General features: G+C 58.0%; 2 protein-coding genes across 2 annotated transcripts; one reads left to right on the top strand and one right to left on the bottom strand.

Moving 5' to 3' along the window:
* Positions 1 to 1,188: 1,188 nt before the first annotated feature.
* Positions 1,189 to 18,549, top strand: VAV1 (vav guanine nucleotide exchange factor 1). The gene is given in 28 exon segments (XM_034071947.1): positions 1,189 to 1,490; positions 2,628 to 2,744; positions 2,820 to 2,878; positions 3,405 to 3,470; positions 4,195 to 4,303; positions 4,391 to 4,480; positions 5,071 to 5,139; positions 5,468 to 5,574; positions 6,162 to 6,258; positions 7,842 to 7,937; positions 8,760 to 8,828; positions 9,439 to 9,525; positions 10,138 to 10,223; positions 10,650 to 10,782; positions 11,547 to 11,656; positions 11,745 to 11,846; positions 12,652 to 12,749; positions 13,321 to 13,343; positions 13,480 to 13,525; positions 14,513 to 14,553; positions 14,555 to 14,650; positions 15,331 to 15,396; positions 15,509 to 15,540; positions 15,747 to 15,863; positions 16,282 to 16,369; positions 16,511 to 16,625; positions 17,035 to 17,183; positions 18,350 to 18,549. Coding segments are annotated over 28 exon segments (2,526 nt in total). The 5' UTR covers positions 1,189 to 1,286; the 3' UTR covers positions 18,404 to 18,549.
* Positions 18,550 to 19,375: 826 nt separating this feature from the next.
* Positions 19,376 to 24,824, bottom strand: LOC106023608 (hepatic lectin-like). The gene is made up of 10 exons (XM_034072045.1): positions 24,749 to 24,824; positions 24,052 to 24,102; positions 22,795 to 22,914; positions 22,667 to 22,717; positions 22,460 to 22,579; positions 22,082 to 22,144; positions 21,334 to 21,423; positions 20,993 to 21,162; positions 20,178 to 20,281; positions 19,376 to 19,901 (listed from the first exon to the last, which is right to left on the bottom strand). The coding sequence occupies exons 1-10, from the start codon at positions 24,822 to 24,824 to the stop codon at positions 19,766 to 19,768; spliced, it is 981 nt and encodes a 326-aa protein (XP_033927936.1). The 3' UTR covers positions 19,376 to 19,765.
* Between the last annotated feature and the right edge of the window lie 741 nt (positions 24,825 to 25,565).

Genomic DNA, 25,565 nt, shown 5'->3' with positions numbered 1-25,565 from the left:
CAATGCTGTAGGAGCCTCCTGAGGACCCATCCCCATCACCGGAAGTGATCCCAGCAGGATCCTGTCTCCAGCGGCTCCTCCATAGACGTGGTCCCATCAGGATCCATCTCCATTGACATCCAACCAGGATCCATCTCCATTGAGATCCACCAGGATCCATCTCCATTGACCCCAACCAGGATCCATCTCCATTGACCCCAACCAGGATCCATCTCCATTGACCCCAACCAGGATCCATCTCCATTGACCCCAACCAGGATCCATCTCCATTGACCCCAACCAGGATCCATCTCCATTGACCCCAACCAGGATCCATCTCCATTGACCCCCAACCAGGATCCATCTCCATTGAGATCCACCAGGATCCATCTCCACTGACCCCCAACCAGGACCCATCTTCATTGACATCCAACCAGGATCCATCTCCATTGACCCCAACCAGGATCCATCTCCATTGACCCCCAACCAGGATCCATCTCCACTGACCCCCAACCAGGACCCATCTCCATTGACCCCAACCAGGATCCATCTCCATTGAGATCCACCAGGACCCATCTCCATTGACCCCAACCAGGATCCATCTCCATTGAGATCCACCAGGATCCATCTCCATTGACCCCAACCAGGATCCATCTCCATTGAGATCCACCAGGATCCATCTCCATTGACCCCCAACCAGGATCCATCTCCACTGACCCCCAACCAGGATCCATCTCCATTGACCCCCAACCAGGATCCATCTCCATTGAGATCCACCAGGATCCATCTCCATTGACCCCAACCAGGACCCATCTCCATTGACCCCAACCAGGATCCATCTCCATTGAGATCCACCAGGATCCATCTCCACTGACCCCCAACCAGGATCCATCTCCACTGACCCCCAACCAGGATCCATCTCCATTGAGATCCAACCAGGATCCATCTCCATTGACATCCAACCAGGATCCATCTCCATTGAGATCCACCAGGATCCATCTCCATTGACATCCAACCAGGATCCATCTCCATTGACATCCAACCAGGACCCATCTCCATTGACATCCAACCAGGATCCATCTCCATTGACCCCCAACCAGGATCCATCTCCATTGACCCCCAACCAGGATCCATCTCCATTGACCCCCAACCAGGATCCATCTCCATTGACCCCCAACCAGGATCCATCTCCATTGAGATCCACCAGGATCCATCTCCATTGACCCCCAACCAGGATCCATCTCCACTGACCCCAACCAGGATCCATCTCCATTGACCCCAACCAGGACCCATAACCTCTCCATCCAATGGAGACCTGGCGTCAGTGTGCGCAGTGGTTGGTGGCTGCGCGGGTGCTGCCAGGGGGGCACAGGGCCAGCAGCTCTATGGGGCAGGTTTGGGACCTGGCCCAGGCCCTGAGGGATGGGGTCTTGCTCTGCCACCTCCTCAATGCCCTCCTGCCCCAGGCTGTGCCCCCCCGCGACATCTGCCCCCGGCCCCAGATGTCCCAGGTGAGACCAAAGGAATTGCCCCCGGGGGGTATTTGGGGGGGGGAATTGCCCCAGGATGGGGTATGAGGTGGTGGTGACACTGGTGTGGGTGAGGGTGATGACAACGGTGATGGGGATGGGGGGGGGTGATGGTAGGGATGATGATGGAGGTGATGCTGGAGTCAATGGGGGTGATGATGATGGTGGCAATGGGGTTGATGGTGGATGAAGATGATGATGATGGGTAGAGAAGATGGGGTAATGGTGGTGGTACCAGTGGATGATGCTGTTGACAGTGGAGGTGGAGATGATGATGGTGATGATGGGGTGATGATGATGGAGGTGATGGAGCTGATGGTGTTGATGGTGCTGACGGTGTTGACGGTGTTGGTGGTGCTGATGGTGTTGGTGGTGCTGATGGTGCTGATGGTGCTGATGGTGCTGATGGTGTTGATGGTGCTGATGGTGCTGATGGTGTTGGTGGTGCTGATGGTGCTGATGGTGCTGACGGTGTTGGTGGTGTTGGTGGTGCTGATGGTGTTGATGGTGCTGATGGTGCTGATGGTGTTGGTGGTGCTGATGGTGCTGATGGTGCTGATGGTGCTGATGGTGTTTATGGAGCTGATGGTGCTGACGGTGTTGGTGGTGCTGATGGTGTTGATGGTGTTGGTGATGCTGATGGTGTTGGTGGTGCTGACGGTGTTGGTGGTGCTGATGGTGTTTATGGAGCTGATGGTGTTGATGGTGTTGGTGGTGCTGATGGTGCTGATGGTGTTTATGGTGCTGATGGTGTTTATGGAGCTGATGGTGTTGATGGTGTTGGTGGTGCTGATGGTGTTGGTGGTGTTGATGGTGCTGATGGTGTTGACGGTGTTGATGGTGTTGGTGGTGTTGATGGTGCTGACGGTGTTGGTGGTGTTGATGGTGCTGATGGTGTTGGTGGTGCTGATGGTGCTGATGGTGTTGGTGGTGTTGATGGTGTTGATGGTGTTGGTGGTGTTGGTGGTGCTGATGGTGCTGACAGTGTTGGTGGTGTTGATGGTGTTGACGGTGTTGGTGGTGCTGATGGTGTTGATGGTGCTGATGGAGCTGATGGAGCTGATGGTGCTGATGGTGTTGGTGGTGCTGATGGTGCCGCCGGCGCCGGTGCCGCCGCAGTTCCTGTGCCTCAGGAACATCCGCACCTTCCTCACTGCCTGCGCGGACAAGTTCGGGCTCCCCAAGCATCGTCTCTTCGGAGCCTTCGACCTCTTCGACGTCCTCAACTTCGGCAAGGTGGGACCCACACGTGTGGGGCAGAGCCGGGTGGGGGGGGCTCCACCTGCCCCAATGGCCCCTCCATGTCCCCAGGTCATCGAGACCCTCTCGACGCTCTCCTGGACCCCCATCGCCCAGAGCAAGGGCCTCACGTGAGTGGGGAGGAGCTGGAGGGGGACGTTCCCAATGGATCCATCATCCGGATCCTGGTTCCCAATGGATCCATCATCCGGGTCCTGGTTCCCAATGGATCCATCATCGGGGTCTTGGTTCCCAATGGATCCATCATCCGGATCCTGGTTCCCAATGGATCCATTGTCCCGGTTACTGATTCCCAATGGATCCATCATCCGGATCCTGGTTCCCAATGGATCCATCATCGGGGTCTTGGTTCCCAATGGATCCATCATCCGGATCCTGGTTCCCAATGGATCCATTGTCCCGGTTACTGATTCCCAATGGATCCATCATCCGGGTCCTGGTTCCCAATGGATCCATTGTCCCAGTTACTGATTCCCAATGGATCCATCATCCGGGTCCTGGTTCCCAATGGATCCATTGTCCCGGTTACTGATTCCCAATGGATCCATCATCCGGGTCCTGGTTCCCAATGGATCCATCATCTAGGTCTTGGTTCCTGATGGATCCATCACCCAGAATGTGTCCCCCCCCCCACAGGCCCTTCCCCACCGGTGACTGTGTTGGGGATGAGGACATCTACAGAGGCCTCTCCGACCTCATTGAGTGAGTGGGGGCAATGGGGGGCAATGGGGGGCAATGGGGCAATGGGGCAATGGGGGCAATGGGGCAATGGGGGCAATGGGGGGCAATGGGGCAATGGGGGCAATGGGGCAATGGGGGCAATGGGGCAATGGGGGCAATGGGGCAGTGGGGCAATGGGGGCAATGGGGCAATGGGGCAATGGGGCAATGGGGGCAATGGGGCAATGGGGGCAATGGGGGCAATGGGGCAATGGGGCAATGGGGGCAATGGGGCAATGGGGCAATGGGGCAATGGGGGCAATGGGGCAATGGGGGCAATGGGGGCAATGGGGCAATGGGGCAATGGGGCAATGGGGGCAATGGGGCAATGGGGCAATGGGGCAATGGGGGCAATGGGGCAATGGGGGCAATGGGGGCAATGGGGGCAATGGGGGCAATGGGGCAATGGGGGGCAATGGGGCAATGGGGCAATGGGGGCAATGGGGCAATGGGGCAATGGGGGCAATGGGGGCAATGGGGCAATGGGGGCAATGGGGCAATGGGGCAATGGGGGCAATGGGGCAATGGGGCAATGGGGCAATGGGGCAATGGGGGCAATGGGGGGCAATGGGGCAATGGGGGGCAATGGGGGCAATGGGGCAATGGGGGCAATGGGGCAATGGGGCAATGGGGCAATGGGGCAATGGGGGCAATGGGGCAATGGGGCAATGGGGCAATGGGGGCATTAAGAGGCCCTGGCCCCACAGCGATGCAGCCGAGGATGATGATGACCTCTATGACTGCGTGGAGGCCGAGGCCGACGACGGCGATGGCGTCTACGAGGACCTGATGCGAACGGAGCCCCCCCCTGCCACGGTGGGGACCGGGGGGTACCCGAGGGGGGTACCCGAGGGGGGACCCCCCCCATCACCATTGGGTTCAATGGGGTCCCCATGTGTGCAGAAGGGGGGCGTGGATCGAAGGCTCTGCTGCCTCCAGGAGCTGAGGATGACGGAGGAGAGGTACCTGGAGAGCCTCGAGGCCATCTGCAAGGTGGGATGGGTACAGGGGAGGAGGGGGGGGTGGGATGGGGGGTATGGGATATGGGGTGTGGGGTATGGGGTATGGGGTATGGGATATGGGGTATGGGATATGGGGTATGGGATATGGGGTGTGGGATATGGGGTATGGGATATGGGGTGTGGGGTGTGGGGTGTGGGATATGGGGTATGGGATATGGGGTGTGGGATATGGGGTATGGGGTGTGGGATATGGGGTATGGGATAGGGGATGTGGGGTATGGGGTGTGGGATATGGGGTATGGGATATGGGGTATGGGATATGGGGTATGGGATATGGGGTGTGGGGATATGGGGTATGGGATATGGGGTGTGGGGATATGGGGTATGGGATATGGGGTATGGGATATGGGGTATGGGATATGGGGTGTGGGGATATGGGGTATGGGATATGGGGTGTGGGGATATGGGGTATGGGATGTGGGGTATGGGATATGGGGTATGGGATATGGGGTGTGGGATATGGGGATGTCGAGGGCACTGGGGGCAGAGGTGGAGCTGCAGGAGGCGGGGCCTGGGCTGCTCCCCCCAGTGCTCCCAGTGATCCCAGTGCCCCCCTCCCAGCACTTCCTGCGGCCCCTGCGGCACTTCCTGCAGCCCCAGGACCTGGAGAGCATCTTCATCAACATCGAGGTGAGCCCATTGAGCCCCATTGAGCCCCATTGAGCCCCATTGAGAACCATTGAGCCCCATTGAACCCATTGAGCCCCATTGAGAACCATTGAGCCCCATTGAGCCCCATTGAGCCCCATTGAGAACCATTGAGCCCCATTGAGAACCATTGAGAACCATTGACCCCATTGAGAACCATTGACCCCATTGAGAACCATTGACCCCATTGAGAACCATTGAGAACCATTGACCCCATTGAGAACCATTGAGCCCCATTGAACCCATTGAGCCCCATTGCCCACATTACCCCCTTAACCCCCATTGCCCCCCATTGCCCCCTGCCCCACAGGAGCTGCTGCAGCTGCACCGTCTCTTCCTGGGGGATCTGAGGGAGGCACTTGGGGAGCCCGGGGGGAGCCGAGGGCTGGGGCCCCTCTTCGTGGCCTACAAGGAGAGGTGAGGGGCAATGGGGGTAATGGGGGCAATGGGGATGATGGGGGTAATGGGGGTGATGGGGGTAATGGGGGTAATGGGAGTAATGGGGTGATGGGGGTAATGGGGTGATGGGGATAATGGCGGTGTGGGGGTAATGGGGGTGATGGGGGTAATGGGGGTGATGGGGTGATGGGGGTAATGGGGGTGATGGGGGTAATGAGGGCAATGGGGTGATGGGGATAATGGGGGTGATGGGGGTAATGGGGTGATGGGGTGATGGGGATAATGGGGGTGATGGGGGTAATGGGGGTGATGGGGGTAATGGGGGTGATGGGGGTAATGGGGGCAATGGGGTGATGGGGGCAATGGGGGTAATGGGGGCAATGGGGTGATGGGGATAATGGGAGTGATGGGGGTAATGGGGGTGATGGGGGTAATGGGGGCAATGGGAGTAATGGGGGGCAAGGGGGGTAGTTGGGGCCATGGGGGACCCAGGGAAGGTTCTGGGGTGCATTTAGGTGGGTTTTGGGTCCATTCGGGTCCATTCGGGTCCATTCGGGTCTGGTTCGGCCCCATTGGGCTCCATGGGGTCCCTGTCCCTGCCCCAGGTTCCTGCCCTATGGCCGTTACTGCAGCCAAGTGGAAGCAGCCACGCGGCGCCTGGAGCACCTCTCATGCAGCACGGACCTGAGCATGAAGCTGCAGGTGGGGCCATAGGGGCCATAGAGACCATAGAGACCCATAGAGACCCATAGGGACCCATAGAGACCCATAGAGACCATAGAGACCCATAGAGACCCATAGAGACCATAGAGACCCATAGAGACCCATAGAGACCCATAGAGACCATAGAGACCATAGAGACCCATAGAGACCCATAGAGACCATAGAGACCCATAGAGACCATAGAGACCCATAGAGACCCATAGAGACCCATAGAGACCCATAGGGACCCATAGAGACCATAGAGACCATAGAGACCATAGAGACCATAGAGACCCATAGAGACCCATAGAGACCATAGAGACCCATAGAGACCCATAGAGACCATAGAGACCATAGAGACCATAGAGACCCATAGAGACCATAGAGACCCATAGAGACCATAGAGACCCATAGAGACCCATAGAGACCCATAGAGACCATAGAGACCCATAGAGACCATAGAGACCATAGAGACCATAGAGACCCATAGAGACCATAGAGACCATAGAGACCCATAGAGACCATAGAGACCCATAGAGACCCATAGAGACCATAGAGACCCATAGAGACCCATAGAGACCCATAGAGACCATAGAGACCCATAGAGACCATAGAGACCATAGAGACCATAGAGACCCATAGAGACCATAGAGACCATAGAGACCCATAGAGACCATAGAGACCCATAGAGACCATAGAGACCATAGAGACCCATAGAGACCCATAGAGACCATAGAGACCATAGAGACCTATAGAGACCCATAGAGACCATAGAGACCTATAGAGACCCATAGAGACCCATAGAGACCCATAGAGACCATAGAGACCATAGAGACCCATAGAGACCCATAGAGACCATAGAGACCTATAGAGACCCATAGAGACCCATAGAGACCCATAGAGACCCATAGAGACCATAGAGACCCATAGAGACCATAGAGACCCATAGAGACCATAGAGACCCATAGAGACCCATAGAGACCATAGAGACCCATAGAGACCCATAGAGACCATAGAGACCTATAGAGACCCATAAAGACCGATAGAGAACATAGAGACCCATAGAGACCCGTAGACCCTATAGACATCCTAGAAGCTTCCCATCACACCCCATGTCCTCCCATCCCTCACATCCCCCATGTACCCATAGACTCCAAAACCCCCAGACCCCCCAACCCCCATTACCCCATTACCCCTGTTACCCCCATTACCCCCATTACCTCCATTACCCCATTACCCCATTACCCCCATTACCCCCGTTACCCCCATTACCCCCATTGCCTCCATTGCCCCATTACCCCCATTACCCCATTACCCCCATTACCCCATTACCCCTGTTACCCCCATTGCCCCCATTACCCCATTACCCCCATTACCCCCATTACCCCCGTTACCCCCATTACCCCCATTGCCTCCATTGCCCCATTACCCCCATTACCCCATTACCCCCATTACCCCATTACCCCTGTTACCCCCATTGCCCCCATTACCCCATTACCCCCATTACCCCATTACCCCCATTGCCTCCATTACCCCATTACCCCCATTACCCCCCATTGCCCCCATGTCCCTGTGACCCCCAGGAGTGCTCCCAGAGAGCCAACAATGGACGCTTCTCCCTCCGGGATCTGCTGATGGTGCCAATGCAGCGAGTGCTCAAGTACCACCTCCTGCTGCAGGTGTGAGCATGGGGGTAATGGGGTAACGGGGTAATGGGGTAATGGGGTAATGGGGACAATGGGGTAATGGGGACAATGGGGTAATGGGGGTAATGGGGTAATGGGGTAATGGGGGCAATGGGGTAATGGGGGCAATGGGGGTAATGGGGTAATGGGGGTAATGGGGTAACGGGGTAATGGGGTAATGGGGGCAATGGGGTAATGGGGGCAATGGGGGTAATGGGGTAATGGGGGCAATGGGGTAATGGGGGCAATGGGGTAATGGGGTAATGGGGTAATGGGGCAATGGGGGTAATGGGGGGAATGGGGGAATGGGGGCAATGGGGGTAATGGGGTAATGGGGGTAATGGGGTAACGGGGTAATGGGGGTAATGGGGGCAATGGGGTAATGGGGGCAATGGGGGTAATGGGGTAATGGGGGCAATGGGGTAATGGGGGCAATGGGGGTAATGGGGTAATGGGGGTAATGGGGTAACGGGGTAATGGGGTAATGGGGGCAATGGGGTAATGGGGGTAATGGGGGTAATGGGGGTAATGGGGTAATGGGGGCAATGGGGGTAATGGGATAATGGAGTATGGGGTAATGGGGTAATGGGGTAATGGGGGGAATGGGGTAATGGGGGTAATGGGGCAATGGGGGTAATAGGGGTAATAGGGGTAATGGGGTAATGGGGCTCATCAAGGTTCCCTGGAGCACCCTTGGCTCCATCCCTATGGGGTATCCATGGGTCCCTTGGGGCCCCATTCCCATCAGGGCCTTTCCCTGGTATCCCTTTGGGATTGGTGGGGGGCCCATTCCTGCCCCTCATCCCTGCCCCATAGGAGCTGGTGAAGCTGAGCCCGGACCCAGGCGAGAGGGAGAGGCTGAGGCTGGGCCTGGATGCCATGAGAGTGGGTCTATGGGGTGCTATGGGGTCCTATGGGGTCCTATGGGGTGCTATGGGGTCCTATGGGGTGATGGGGGGGTCCTGAGGAGGTCTGGGGGGGTCCTATGGGGCTTTTGGGGGGTTTGGAGGGGTCCTAGGGGGGACCCAATGGCATTTGGGGGGGTTCTGGATGGGTCTTGGGGGGCTCCCATTGGGATTTGGGGGACCTGGGAGGATACTGGGACAAATGGGGGGGGGGGGGGTTCTATGGGGGACTTTGGGGTACTTGTGGGTCTGGGGAGTACTTGTGGGTCTGGGGGTACTTGTGGGTCTGGGGGGTACTTGTGGGTCTGGGGGTACTTGTGGGTCTGGGGGTACTTGTGGGTCTGGGGGGTACTTGTGGGTCTGGGGGTACTTGTGGGTCTGGGGAGTACTTGTGGGTCTGGGGGGTACTTGTGGGTCTGGGGGTACTTGTGGGTATGGGGGTACTTGTGGGTCTGGGGGTACTTGTGGGTATGGGGGTACTTGTGGGTCTGGGGGGTACTTGTGGGTCTGGGGGTACTTGTGGGTCTGGGGGGTACTTGTGGGTCTGGGGGTACTTGTGGGTCTGGGGGGGCCCTGACGCTGCCCCCCAGGACCTGGCTCAATGCGTGAATGAGGTGAAACGGGACAACGAGACCCTGAAGCAGCTGACGAGCATCCAGCTCTGCCTGGAGAACATGGTGGGGACCCCGAGCCCCCGACCCATAGCGCCCCACACCTGCCCCATAGCGCCCACACCTGCCCCATAGCGCCCCACACCTGCCCCATGGGGACCCACACCTGCCCCATAGCACCCCACACCTACCCCATGGGGACCCACACCTGCCCCATAGCGCCCCACACCTGCCCCATGGGGACCCACACCTACCCCATGGGGACCCACACCTGCCCCATAGCGCCCCACACCTGCCTCATAGCGCCCCACACCTGCCCCATGGGGACCCACACCTGCCCCATGGGGACCCACACCTGCCCCATAGCACCCCACACCTGCCCCATAGTGCCCCACACCTGCCCCATAGCACCCCACACCTGCCCCATGGGGACCCACACCTGCCCCATAGCACCCCACACCTGCCCCATAGTGCCCCACACCTGCCCCATAGCGCCCCACACCTGCCCCATGGGGACCCACACCTGCCCCATGGGGACCCACACCTGCCCCATAGCACCCCACACCTGCCCCATAGTGCCCCACACCTGCCCCATAGCGCCCCACACCTGCCCCATGGGGACCCACACCTGCCCCATAGCACCCCACACCCGCCCCATAACCACTCCTCCCCCCCCAGCCACAGTCCCTGGCACAGTTTGGGCGCCCCAAGATCGATGGAGAACTGAAGGTGTCGAGCACAGAGCGGAGATCCAGGGTGGAGAGGTGGGAATGGGGCAGGGAGACCCCAAACCCCCATACCCCGTATCCCATACCCCATACCCCATACCCCATATCCCATATCCCATATCCCATACCCCATATCCCATATCCCATACCCCATACCCCATATCCCATATCCCATATCCCATACCCCATACCCCGTATCCCATATTCCATATCCCATATTCCATATCCCATATCCCATACCCCATATCCCATATCCCATACCCCATATCCCATACCCCATATCCCATATCCCATACCCCATACCCCATATCCCATATTCCATATCCCATATCCCATACCCCATATCCCATATCCCATATCCCATACCCCATATCCCATATCCCATACCCCATACCCCATACCCCATATCCCATATTCCATATCCCATCCCCCATCCCCTGTACCCCATATCCCATATCCCAGGTACGGGTTCCTCCTGGACAAGGCTCTCATCCTCTGCAAGCGTCGGGGGGATTCCTATGAGGCCAAGGCCGTCGTGGACCTACAGAGCCACCAAGTGCGGGACGGGGGCAGCGGCGCCCGCGACAGCAAGAAGGTGCCTGGATCCCAATGGATCCCAATGGATCCCAATGGATCCCAATGGATCCCAATGGATCCCAATGGATCCCAATGGATTCCGGTGGACCCCAATGAATCCCAATGGATCCCAGCGGATCCCAATGGATCCCAATGGATCCCAGGATCCGTGTCCATGGTTGAATCCAGCATCTATGTCCTTGATGTTCCAATTATCCATGTCCGTCATGGACACATGGAAGCCTGGACACGGTCCCCATTGATGCCCCACTGATGCCCCATTGATGTCCCCACTGATGTCCCCATTGATGCCCCACTGATGCCCCATTGATGTCCCCATTGATGTCCCCATTGATGCCCCATTGATGTCCCCATTGATGCCCCATTGATGCCCCATTGATGTCCCCATTGATGCCCCATTGATGCCCCATTGATGCCCCATTGATGTCCCCACTGATGCCCCATTGATGCCCCATTGATGTCCCCATTGATGCCCCACTGATGCCCCATTGATGTCCCCACTGATGCCCCATTGATGTCCCCACTGATGTCCCCATTGATGCCCCATATATGTCCCCACTGATGCCCCATTGATGCCCCATTGATGCCCCATTGATGCCCCACTGATGCCCCATTGATGCCCCATTGATGTCCCCATTGATGCCCCATTGATGCCCCATTGATGTCCCCATTGATGCCCCATTGATGTCCCCATTGATGTCCCCATTGATGCCCCATTGACACCCCACTGCTGCCCCACTGCCGACCCCGTTGTCCCCACAGTGGACCCACACGTTCCTGCTCATCGAGGCTGGAGGGCTCCAGGCCTTCGAGCTCTTCTTCAAGACCCAGGAGCTGAAGAAGAAGTGGTTGGAGCAGTTCGAGATGGCTCTGTGGGTGCACCCATGGGTGGGGGGGGGGGGGGGCACCCATTGGGGTCCGGGGGGTCCCTGGGGGTCAATGGGGTCCTCCCCCCCCCAGGTCCAACATCTTCCCTGAGCACGCGTTGGCCGATGGACACGAGTTCCAGATGTTCTCCTTCGAGGACACTGCTTCCTGCAGGGCCTGCCAGATGCTGCTCAGGTGGGAGCCCATCCCATAATACCCCAACCCGTCCCATGGGGTCCTGCACCCATCCCATAATACCCCAACCCGTCCCATGGGGTCCTGCACCCATCCCATAATACCCCAACCCGTCCCATGGGGTCCTGCACCCATCCCATAATACCCCAACCCGTCCCATGGGGTCCTGCACCCATCCCATAATACCCCAACCCGTCCCATGGCGTCCTACACCCATCCCATGACATCCCCATGACGGATCCATGCTGGTTCCATGGTGGATTCATGTTGGTTCCATGTTGGATCCATGTTGGTTCCATGTTGGTTCCATGATGGATCCATGTTGTCTCCATGTTGTCTCCATGTTGTCTCCATGTTGGATCCATGTTGTCTCCATGTTGTCTCCATGTTGTCTCCATGTTGGATCCATGTTGTCTCCATGTTGTCTCCATGCTGTCTCCATGTTATCTCCATGTTGTCTCCATGTCGGTTCCATGTTGTCTCCATGTTATCTCCATGTTGTCTCCATGTCGGTTCCATGTTGTCTCCATTCCGTCTCCATGCTGTATCCATGTTGGTTCCATGATGAATCCATGTTGTCTCTATGTTGTCTCCATGTCGGTTCCATGTTGTCTCCATGTTGTCTCCATGCTGTCTCCATGTTGGATCCATGTTGGTTCCATGTTGTCTCCATGTTGTCTCCATGTCGGTTCCATGTTGTCTCCATGTTGTCTCCATGTTGTCTCCATGTCGGTTCCATGTTGTCTCCATGTTATCTCCATGCTGTCTCCATGTTGGATCCATCCCTGTCCTCGCTCCCCTCCAGGGGCACCTTCTTCCAGGGCTACCGCTGCATCCGCTGCCGGGCGCCAGCGCACAAGGAATGTCTGGGGCGCGTTGGGACCTGCGGCCGGGGCAGCAACGGTGAGAGCCAATGGGGGTATTATGGGATGGGATCATCATGGATGGGTTGGGATCATTACAGATGCATTGGGATCATCATGGATGGGTTGGGATCATCATGGATGGGATGGGATCATCATGGATGGGTTGGGATCATTACGGATGGGTTGGGATCATTACGGATGGGTTGGGATCATCATGGATGGGATGGGATCATCATGGATAGATTGGGATCATCATGGATGCATTGGGATCATCATGGATGGGTTGGGATCATCATGGATGGGTTGGGATCATCATGGATAGATTGGGATCATCATGGATGGGTTGGGATCATCATGGATGGGTTGGGATCATTACAGATGGGATGAGATCATCATGGGATGGGTTGGGATCATCATGGATGGGTTGGGATCATCATGGATAGATTGGGATCATCATGGATGGAGAACGGGACATTGTGGGATGGAAGCTGCCAGCATAGACATGGATTGGGACAGAGGGGACGTGGCTGGGCAATCATGGACACCCCCCCAGCATTCCTGATGGGATCCCCCCCCCCCTCCACTGACTCCTTCCCTTTGCCCCACAGATTCCAGCTCCGGCCCCAGGAAGGTACCAGGACAATGGCTCCGGATGGGCTCAGATTCCCCACGTTGGGAATGGGGAGGCCCTGGGGGGGGGGGGGGGGGTCCGTGTCCATCCCCCCCCCCCCCCCAAAGGGGCTCATTGGGGTCTCCTTGCTCCCCAGGTCAAGCCCCAGAGGCCGAGCCCTGAGAAGGAGAGAGGAGGCCTTGGTGAGGCCATGGGGGGTGTGGGGCAGAGGGGGGTGTGGGGCAGAGGGGGGTGTGGGGCAGAGGGGGGGGTGTGGGGCAGAGGGGGGGTGTGGGGCGGGGGGGGTGTGGGGCAGAGGGGGGGGTGTGGGGGGGGGGGGGGGTGGGGGGGGGGGGGGGTGGGGGGGGGGGGTGGGGGGGGGGGGGGGGGGGGGGGGGGGGGGGGTGGGGGGGGGGGGGGGGGGGGGGGGGGGGGGGGGGGGGGTGGGGGGGGGGGGGGGGGGGGGGGGGGGGGGGGGGGGGGGGGGGGGGGGGGGGGGGGGGGGGGGGGGGGGGGGGGGGGGGGTGGGGGGGGGGGGGGGGGGGGGGGGGGGGGGGGGGGGGGGGGGGGGGGGTGGGGGGGGGGGGGGGGGGGGGGGGGGGGGGGGGGGTGGGGGGGGGGGGGGGGGGGGGGGGGGGGGGGGGGGGGGGGGGGGGTGGGGGGGGGGGGGGGGGGGGGGGGGGGGGTGGGGGGGGGGGGGGGGGGGGGGGTGGGGGGGGGGGGGGGGGGGGGGGGGGGGGGGTGGGGGGGGGGGGGGGGGGGGGGGGTGGGGGGGGGTGGGGGGGGGGGGGGGGGGGGGGGGGGGTGGGGGGGGGGGGGGGTGTGGGGGGGGGGGGTGTGGGGCGGGGGGGGGTGTGGGGCAGAGGGGGGGGTGTGGGGCGGGGGGGGGTGTGGGGCAGAGGGGGGTGTGGGGCAGAGTGGGGGGTGTGGGGCAGAGGGGGGTGTGGGGCGGGGGGGGTGTGGGGCAGAGGGGGGGTGTGGGGCAGAGGGGGGGTGTGGGGCAGAGGGGGGTGTGGGGCAGAGGGGGGTGTGGGGCAGAGGGGGGGGTGTGGGGCGGGGGGGGGGTGGGGGGCTGGGGGGGGGGGTGGGGCAGAGGGGGGGTGTGGGGCAGAGGGGGGGTGTGGGGCAGAGGGGGGTCTGTGCCCCACATGTCCCCTGTCCCCCCCCCCACACTGGCTGCTCTCCCCCAGGGCTGCCCAAGGTCGAAGCCCACCAGCCCTATAGCGGAGTCCCCCCCCCCACCGGGCGCTATGGGGCCAGGTCTGCGCCTCAGCCCTGGGGACATCCTGGAGGTCACCGTGGCCGAGGCAGAGCAGCTCTGGTGGCAGGTGGGGACGGAGCCCCATGGATGTGGGGCCGGGGTCTGGTCTATGGGGCAGAGAGCTATGGCCATGATGGATGGAGCTCCTCTATGGGGCAGAGCACTATGGCCATGATGGATGGAGCTCCTCTATGGGGCAGAGCACTATGGCCATGATAGATGGAGCTCCTCTATGGGGCAGAGCACTATGGCCATGATGGATGGAGCTCCTCTATGGGGCAGAGCACTATGGCCGTGATGGATGGAGCTCCTCTATGGGGCAGAGCACTATGGCCATGATGGATGGAGCTCCTCTATGGGGCAGAGCACTATGGCCGTGATGGATGGAGCTCCTCTATGGGGCAGAGCACTATGGCCATGATGGATGGAGCTCCTCTATGGGGCAGAGCACTATGGCCATGATGGATGGAGCTCCTCTATGGGGCAGAGTGCTATGGCCATGATGGATGGAGCTCCTCTATGGGGCAGAGCACTATGGCCATGATGGATGGAGCTCCTCTATGGGGCAGAGTGCTATGGCCATGATGGATGGAGCTCCTCTATGGGGCAGAGCACTATGGCCATGATGGATGGAGCTCCTCTATGGGGCAGAGCACTATGGCCATGATGGATGGAGCTCCTCTATGGGGCTCTTCCATCCTCTATGGGGCAGAGGGACCCCTTGCCCCACAGCTCCCTCCTCTCTAGGGCAGGAACTTGGCCACGGGTGCCCTGGGCTGGTTCCCCTCTGCCGCTGTGGGTCCCTTCCTCCGCGTGAGTTGGGGGTCCCAGCACCCAATGGGGTGCATGGGGGGGGAATCTATGGGGCACGGGTGTGCCCCCCCCTCTCCCCCCTGGTCCCCAACTTTGCTCCTTCCCCCCCCAGGTGCCGCTGCCGGATCTGACCCTGTACCCATGGTGGGTGTTGGGGACCCCTCATTCCCATGGGATCATCCCAAATCCATCCTTGGGTCCCCCATTCCCATTGGGATCACCCCTCATCCATCCCCCCATAGCCGCATCCTCCTCCCATCGCTCCCTCTGTATCCCACCACCTTCCCCATCCCTGTCCTCATCCCAATGGAATGGGGCAGTTGGGCTCAGGATGGATCCATGGGTCCCAGGTTCGCCGGCCCCATGGAGCGGGGGGAAGCGGAGCAGGTCCTTGCATCCCGATCCCATGGCTCCTTCCTGGTGCGGCAGCGGGGGAAGGATGCGGCCGAGTTCGCCATCAGCATCAAGTAGGGATCGGGGGGACCACTGGGATCCATGGGGGGGACCATTGGGATCCATGGGGGGGACCATTGGGATCCATGGGGAGGTACCATTGGGGTGGATGGGGGGGTACCATTGGGATGGATGTGGGGGTACCATTGGGATGGATGTGGGGGTACCATTGGGATCCATGGGGAGGTACCATTGGGGTGGATGGGGGGGTACCATTGGGATGGATGTGGGGGTACCATTGGGATGGATGTGGGGGTACCATTGGGGTGGATGTGGGGGTACCATTGGGATCGATGGGGGGGCACCATTGGGATCGATGGGGGGGCACCATTGGGGTGGATGGGGAGGTACCATTGGGATGGGTGGGGGGGCACACAATGGTTCTGGGGGGGGACACCCCCCGTTGGTCTCACCCCATCACCCCATGGGCAGGTACCATGGGGACGTGAAGCACATCAAGGTGATGACATCCGAAGGGCTCTATTGGGTCACCGAGAAGAAGGTGTTCAAGGGGCTGGTGGTGAGAGCCGGGACCCCCAAGTGCCCCCCAAGTGCCCCCCAAGTGCCCCCCAAGTGCCCCCCAAGTGCCCCCCAAGTGCCCCCCAAGTGCCCCCCATGGGTTGGGTTTGGGGGTGCCCACGTTGGACTGTGCTGCCCATAGGAGCTGGTTGGGTTCTACCAGAGCTGCTCCCTCAAGGAAGCCTTCAAGGCCTTGGACACGGCTCTGGTGCTGCCATTCAAGGAGGCTGGGAGCAGGGATGGAGCCCAGGCAGGAGGTAGGGATGGGGGGGATGGGATGGAGGTGATGGGATGGGATGGAGGTGATGGGATGGGATGGGGGGGATGTGATGGGGGGATGGGATCGATGTGATGGGATGGAGGTGATGGGATGGAGGTGATGGGATGGGATGGGGGGGATGCGATGGAGGTGACGGATGGAGGGGACGGGATGGAGGTGATGGGGATGGATGTGGGATAGATGTGGGATGGAAGTGGTGGGATGGAGGTGGGGATGGTGGGAATGGGGGCATGAATGGACCAGCTGGAGAGGACTTGGACATGGAGGGGATGAGCTGGGGGAGCACATCCATATCCATGTCCATGTGTCCATCTCCATGTCCCTGTGTCCATATCCATGTGTCCATATCCCTGTATCCATGTCCATATCCCTGTGTCCGTGCCCAGGGCCCGTGCGCAGCTTCGGCTCAGCCAGGGCTCGCTATGCCTTCAGCGCGCGGGACCGGACGGAGCTGACGCTGCGGGAAGGGGACATCGTGCGGGTGCTGAGCAAGAGGGGGCACCCGGGATGGTGGAAAGGGGAGGTCTATGGACGGGTACGGCCCCGGCCCCACAGTGGCCCCATAGCAGCCCCACAGCAGCCCCATAGCAGCCCCACAGCAGCCCCATGGCTGCCCCACAGCAGCCCCACAGCAGCCCCATAGCAGCCCCACAGCAGCCCCATGGCTGCCCCACAGCAGCCCCACAGCAGCCCCACAGCTGCCCCACAGCAGCCCCACAGCAGCCCCACAGCAGCCCCACAGCAGCCCCACAGCTGCCCCACAGCAGCCCCACAGCAGCCCCACAGCTGCCCCACAGCAGCCCCACAGCTGCCCCACAGCAGCCCCATAGCAGCCCCACAGCGGCCCCACAGCAGCCCCACAGCAGCCCCACAGCAGCCCCACAGCAGCCCCACAGCAGCCCCATGGCTGCCCCACAGCAGCCCCACAGCTGCCCCACAGCAGCCCCATGGCTGCCCCACAGCAGCCCCACAGCGGCCCCATGGCTGCCCCACAGCAGCCCCACAGCAGCCCCACAGCGGCCCCACAGCAGCCCCATGGCTGCCCCACAGCAGCCCCACAGCGGCCCCATGGCACCCTCCAGCCCCCAACTGCATCCTACAGCCCCCAACAGCATCCTCCCACCTCCATCCTCATCCTCATCCTCATCCTCCCACCTCCATCCTCATCCTCATCCTCCCACCTCCATCCTCATCCTCATCCTCCCACCTCCATCCCCATCCTCCCACCTCCATCTCCCACCTCTATCCTCATCCTCATCCTCCCACCTCCATCCTCATCCTCCTCCTCCCACCTCCATCCTCATCCTCATCCTCCCACCTCCATCCTCCTCCTCCCACCTCCATCCTCATCCTCCCACCTCCATCCTCCTCCTCCCACCTCCATCCTCATCCTCATCCTCATCCTCCATCCTCATCCTCCCACCTCCATCCTCATCCTCATCCTCCCACCTCCATCCCCATCCTCCCACCTCCATCCTCATCCTCCCACCTCCATCCCCATCCTCCCACCTCCATCCCCATCCTCCCACCTCCATCCTCATCCTCCCACCTCCATCTCCCACCTCCATCCTCATCCCCATCCTCCCAACCTCTTCCCACCTCCTCCCAACCCTCTCCCAACCTCTTCCCACCTCCTCCCAACCCTCTCCCATCCTCTTCCCATCTTCTCCCCCCTTCTCCCACCATCTCCCTCTTTCCCAGGTCGGGTGGTTCCCATCCAACTACGTGGAAGAGGATTACTCGGAATACTGCTGACCATGGATGGATTCACCCATCCCACCTCACCCCATGGCCCCACCACTGTCCCCATGTTAACTTGTGCCTCCTCCTGCCCTGGAGGGACAATAAACAGGGATCAGATCCCATGGGAAGAGGCCGGGATGAGGCCATGGGATTGGGATCGATCTTTCCTGGAAGGGACCCAATGTCCGGGCAGGCATCGGGGTCAAGGTGCTGGGATTAAGCTTGGGAATGAGGCCATGGAAGGGGGCAAAGGGACCTGGATGTGGGGCCCATCCCTGCAGCTCCATGCAATGAACTGCCCCGGCCTCAGCACGCAATGGGGGGATTGGGGTCCTGAGACCCAAAAAGGGGGAATTGGAACCCAAAATAGGCGCTTGAGACCCAAAAATGGGAGGTTGAGACCCAAAAAGTGGGGTTTGAGCCCCAAAAAGGGGTTCTGCTCTCTCCTATGGGCAGATGCATCCCAAAAGGACCCATTTCCAGTGGTTTCCCAGCACATCCCACCCATTTCCTGCTCTTCCTGGCAGACCCATCCCAGTTCCCAGTGCTCCCAGTGCTCCCAGTGCTCCCAGTGCCCCCCCCCCCCGTGCTGAGCAGGGAGCAGCCCCATTTCCATGCTAAAAAAGCCTATTTTGGTTAAATGACCGCTTCTAGCTCCTCTTCCAGTTCAAACCAGCCCAAAGTGGCCTAAAACCAGTTTCATTCTCAAGCCCGGGGCCTTGTTTGGATCCATTTTCCAGGGAATTGCTCAAATTCCCTGGTTTTCATGGTTAATGTTCAACCCGGGCAGGGAACAGGGAATTCCATTGTAAGGAATGAACCCATCCTGATGGAATGGCCTCAAAACAGGGATTTTTCACCTAAACATAAGCACTAACATCCCCACAGGATTCCCGCGATTCCATAGATCCTGGGGGACACAAAAAACATGGAATGGCATCCGCTGGATTCCTTGGATTAAAAAGCCTAAGCTTTATTTGGGATCATGTGATGGATAATAGAGGAAAACTGGGAATTGGGGGGTTGGGAACAGATGGGAAGGATAAATACAGGAAAAGGTACATGGAAAGTGGGAAAATAAACAGGATTTGACTGAAATGGTATTTTCTGGGAATGAGGAAGGATTTGGTGCTGGGCAATGGGATTTAACCATTTGAGAGCCATTTTAGCTGGAAATCCCGTTTTCCCCATGGGTTATGGTCAGGTTGGGAGCTCAGTGGGGTTGTGCTGGGTTTCCTTTAGGGATTGAACATCCGGAACAGGCAACAAAGTGGGAATGTGGAGCTGCCACATCCCCCCCAAGGCACAAAATCCATCCGGCTCCAGTGTGGGATGAACCTTTTGTCCTGGAAATGGGCTGGGAATGGGGGAAATTCAGCAATTCCAGGACTTCTCACAGATCCAGCGGCTGGAATGGGAGCATCTCTCGTCATTCCAGATGCCATCGGGTCCGATGATGCCGCAATCCTTCTGGTCTCTGTCTTTGTTCACTTTCCATGTGTTCCAATAGCTGGAGCAAGGAAAAGGGGAAAGGAAGATCACAAGGAAAGGGGAAGCAGCCCCACGGCAGCGGAATTCCCTCTGGAAGAGGCAATTGCCCTCAAAATGAGGGAAAACGCCACCAAAAAGCTCCATTTTTGTTAAGCACCCGCAAGAAGATGCTCCCAAAACACCATTTTCCCAATGGAAAGCCTTTGACTTCCATAAAACCACCAAAATCCCCACGTTTTTGTGCCTCACTTTCCCCTTTTCCCAAAGGTGGGGAATTCCCAGAGGGAATTCTTACCTGATATGCGGATGTTCGCCATTGGTCCAGAGCCAGGTGCCTTCCTTCTGCTGATCCGTCACTCCCAACCAGTACGTGGTGTTGATGTTGTCCTTCAGGAAGTTCTGGAAGAGCAGAATTGGGTCAAATAGCCCCAAATCCTCAAGAATTCCAATGGATTATGGGGCATCTTGGGGCGTTGGGTCACCAAGATGAGGTCAGCACCGGGATTTGGGGTAAATAACGAGTATTTGGGTGGATTTGGAAAAGAGATGTTGAGAGGTTTGCTCCATTTTTTCCCCTAAAAGCAGGAATTTGGAGGTGTCTGGGCTCAACTTGGTCACTGGGGCTTCCCCCCACCTCAAGTAACGCCAAGTAGCATCAGGTAACATCGAGTTACACCAGGTTACATCAAGGAACACATAGGGAAACATGGAAGAACATGAAGGAACATGAAGGAACACATAGGGAAACATGGAAGAACATGAAGGAACATGAAGGAACATCAGTTTACACCAAGTACCATCAAGTAACATGGAGGAACATGAAGGAAAACCAAGGAACATCAAGGAACATGAAGATACATCAACTAACATCAAGTTGCATCAAGGAACACCACGGAACATGAAGATACATCAAGTTACATGGAGTTCCACCAACTGACATCAAGTTCCATGATGTAACGTGAAGGAACATCAAGGAACATCAAATAACTCCAAGCCTGATGACCAATCTTGTTGACTTTGAGCCCAAAACGGGGTTTGGAGCTCCCACATTTGGAGTTCCCCAAGGAAAGGGGGATGTGGGGCAGCCATGGAAGGGTCATTCCCACTGACCTGCTCCATCTCCGAGGTGATGAAGACCAGATGAGCCCCTTGCTCAGCACACGTCTTGTTCGCGTCCCACCAGTTCATGGGCTTGGTGGAGAAGAAATAGCAGCTCTGCTGGAAGATCCTCCATCCAGCCCAGCACTTCCTGCTGTCCTGCACGGATCTGCAGATCAGCGCTGCGGGAAGGCAGAAAACCCCCAAATCCACCCCAAAATCAGGCGTCGCCGTCATCGGCAGCATCCCCATGGAGGCCATGCCTCAAAACGGGTCTAAACCACCCAACGTCTCCCTTCCCAAGAGGTTCCTCTTGGATCCTGCTTGGATCTCCATTGGGAATGGTGAGTTACCCGTGATGTCCTGCAGCTCCTCATAGTAGTTGTGCATCCCACTCCACATCCGTGTCTGCTCCTGTTGCATCTCCCACAGCTCCTGCCGCACTGGGATGTGCCTTTGGGTGAGGGACCAGCACCAGCCTCATCCCCCCCCAGCTTCCTCCTTCATCCCCCCCTTTGGTTTACTGGAATCCCAAGCTTTTTCCCCCAGGATTTAGGCTTTTCCCACTTGTGGAAAGCACAGGCAGGGATGGAAGAGCTCTTCCATGATGGGTTTTGGCTGCAATATCCCCCATGATGTCACTGAGTTCGTGATATTCAGGGATTGGATTTGATCTTTGAGGAATTTTCCATGGGATTTGTGCCCTTCCCTCCCCATAGCCTTTAACAGAGAGAACAGACCCTAAGGGGGATAAATCCCAAGGGATAATTTGCTCCTCCATTCATTGGGTCTAATTCCTTCAGGATGGGGGCATGAGCTCAGTCGGACTCTGATCTACTCCATTACTCCAATGTCATTCCCTGTGGGAATCAACTCAATGTTGCTTCACTAAGAGACGGAGCAGAGCCAGGGGCTGCATGGTGGGATAGGGATGGGATCCAGAGGGATCTAGGATGGGCTGGAACGAGGCTTGGAGCAGCCTGGTCTAATGGAAGGTGTCACTGCCCATCATTGGAATGAGATGATCTGTCAGGTCTGTTCCAACCCAAACCATTCCAAGATCCCATGATCCCAACGTCAAAGCATCTCCTGAGGACCCACCACTGGCTTCATTCTCTGAGTAGTTCTCCTTCAGGAGCTTCAGCTCGGCCGTGATTTCCATCTCTGGAATGAGAGTGAAAGGACAACCCCTCCTGGATCACCCCAAGGAAGGAGCAGTGCCTCATTCCCCTCCATTTACAGCTTTCCTGGGAATTCCAGAGTGATTTACCATGGATTTACCCCCTGTAGCACACTCTTGGTGCAGGCAGAAGGAGGATGGAGGGACCCTTAAATTCACATCCCAAGGCGGAACTCAACCCAAATCAAGACGAGGGGATGAGCTTCCAGCACCGTTTCCATATGGAAAACAGGGAAAACGGGATGTTGGGAAGTGTTTGATCAGATCCCATCCTGGTGGGACCATCCCAGGACACTCACGCTTCACCACAGCCAAGGCAAAGAGCAGCCCCCAAGCGACAAAGCTCAGCACCACCAGGACATAGAGGATGGCCACGGATGTGTCCCTGCTGCTCCGTCCCCTTCCACCCTTGGGCTCTGCTCCTGGAAGGAATCAGGTTGGAATCCCAGTTTTCCAGGTCTGGTGCATCCGGAATGGGATAATGGCACCGGATGAGAGCGGCTCACCCTTTTGGGATGGATGTGGAGATGCTGGTTTGCCAGCAAGGATGTAGACCCCTGATGGGAGGAAGGAAAGAGTCAGCGGTGATGGGGATGGGCTAAATCCTGCCCCATGGAGGTGCTGGAGGTGCTACCGGTACCTCCTCTGCTCCTCTGGCTCTGCAGATCTTCATCGGCCACCGGGGGCTTGTGGCCACGATCCAGTTCCGATAGGGATACATCATCGTAGTCATCCTCGAAGCTGTCCAGGGATGCTGAGTGAGGGAATATGGGGAAAAGTCAGGATTAGAGGGAATTCTGTGCCTGAAGGAACAGTTGGATCCTGTGGGAAGCAATTCCCCTTTCCCCTCCCACAGGACCTTCAGACCCTTTTCCCAATGTATGGATTTATAGAGTTCCAGAGTCATGGAACTGGGATGGGAAGGATCCCATCCCTCCCCTCCAGCTTGGTGCCACCTCAACTGTGCTGAGGGTGCTCGACCCCATTTCCCATGTCCCCAACAGCAATGGACAGTGATGGACCCAGCAATGGACAATGAGGGACCCTACAATGGACAGTGATGGACCCAGCAATGGACAGTGATGGACCCTACAATGGACAGTGATGGACCCAACAATGGACAATGAGGGACCCTACAATGGACAATGAGGGACCCAACAATGGACAGTGATGGACCCTACAATGGACAGTGATGGACCCTACAATGGACAGTGATGGACCCTACAATGGACAATGAGGGACCCTAAATGGACAATGAGGGACCCTACAATGGACAATGAGGGACCCTACAATGGACAGTGATGGACCCTACAATGGACAATGAGGGACCCTACAATGGACAGTGATGGACCCAACAATGGACAATGATGGACCCAATGATGGACAATGATGGACCCAACGATGGACAATGATGGACCCAACGATGGACAATGATGGACCCAACGATGGACAGTGATGGACCCAACGATGGACAATGATGGACCCAATGATGGACAATGATGGACCCAACGATGGACAATGATGGACCCAACGATGGACAGTGATGGACCCAACGATGGACAATGATGGACCCAATGATGGACAACGATGGACCCAATGATGGACAATGATGGACCCAATGATGGACAATGATGGACCCAATGATGGACAATGATGGACCCAATGATGGACAATGATGGACCCAGTGCTGGAGCCAACACCAACCCCTGAGGACCACCCCTCCTTGCCCATCCAGGGGGTTTGGGGCCTGTTTGGCCCCATGTGAGAGAAGAGCCCAAACCTCACAAACAGGAGACACGTGTGACCAACCAAGCCTAAAGCGAAGCCTTGGGCAGGCACCTGAGGACTTCTGCTTTCCACCACCCCCATAGGGGACAACGTCAGCGCTCACCCGGTCTCAGGTCCCCCATGGGTGTCCTCTTCCCGGCACCGCCATAGATTCCTGCCCAAAGGAAAGGGAAAAGACCTGGAGGAGATGGGATCATTCCCACATCCAGCCCTGGGGCTCCTGCCAAGCCTGGGGCTGGTGCCGGAGGCCCAATGTGGGGTTTGCACCTCGATTTGGGGCTAAACATGGAGGGTTTGGGGTCCTCGAGGGGAAAGCAGCACCCAAAGGGCTCCTGAGCACCCTGGATGTTGCTTATCAGGAGCATCTTTGGGTACCCCCAGACAGACACAAGGCCCCCAAGACACACTGAAAACGACATGGAAAGGACATGGAAATGGCATGGAAATGACACAGAAAGGACATGGAAATGACACGCAAAGGACATGGAAAAGACATGGAAAGGACATGGAAAAGACACAGAAAAGACATGGAAAGGACTCTTAGAAGACATGGAAAAGACATGGAAACAACACAGAAAGTTCACAGAAATTACACAGAAAGGACACAGAAAAGACATGGGAATGACATGGGAATGACATGGAAATGACATGGAAATGACATGGAAATGACATGGAAATGACATGGAAATGACATGGGAATGACCCGGAAATGACATGGAAATGACATGGAAATGACATGGGAATGACATGGAAATGACCCGGGAGGGGCCTGGAAGGTCTCCCCCCCCCCCCCCCCATACCTGCTGCCCGCACCAGGCCCTTGGGGGGCGCTGGGGGGGGCCCGATCCAGTTCCCGTAGGTCTCATGCTGAGCCATGGGTGCGCTCCCAGCCCCACCCCCCCCAAGCCCCGCCCCCCCCAAGCCCCGCCCCCCAACCCCCCCCTCACCCCCCCCCCCCAGCCGTTGGTTTCGGTTCCCTTCTGAGCCCTGGGGCCATGTGAATGGGGGGGGAGGGGGGGGTTAAGGGGGGAGCTAAGGGGGGGGGGAGGGGACAAATGGGTGGGAATTGGGGATGGAAGAGCAGAAATTGGAGTCCAAGAGTGGGATTTGGGTAAAAGATTGGGATTTGGGGGCAAAAATTGGGATTTGGGTAAAAAAGTGGGATTTGGGGACAAAAGAGTGTGATTTTGGATGAAAGAGTTGGATTTGAGGGCAAAAGATGGGGATTTGGGGAGAAAAGTGTGAGATTTGGGGATAAAAGCATGGGGTTTGGGAAAACAGGGTGGGATTTGGGTGCAGCAGGGGGAGATTTCAGGCCATAAGAGTGGGATTTGGGGATAAAAGAGTGGGATTTGGGACCAAGAGGGTGGGATTTGCATCCGCACCCAAAACCCGCTCCTGCCTCACCCGTGTCTCTCCCCCTTTTGGGAATGGGATTTCCCTTAAACCCTGGGAATAAAAGTGGGAATTCCGCCCTTCCCCCCTCCACGGACCCGAGTTTGCCTCCAAACCATCTTTATTTACTGATTCCCCAACAAATCCCTCATTTTCCCCCAAATCCCAACATTTTCCCCCAAATCCCAACATTTCCCCCAAATCCCAACATTTCCCCCAAAC

Source organism: Melopsittacus undulatus, chromosome 23 (genome assembly GCF_012275295.1).
Source record: "Melopsittacus undulatus isolate bMelUnd1 chromosome 23, bMelUnd1.mat.Z, whole genome shotgun sequence".
Taxonomy (NCBI): domain Eukaryota; kingdom Metazoa; phylum Chordata; class Aves; order Psittaciformes; family Psittaculidae; genus Melopsittacus; species Melopsittacus undulatus.
The sequence above is the reverse complement of the archived record's forward strand: the minus strand, read 5'-3'. Positions and strand labels throughout refer to the sequence as shown.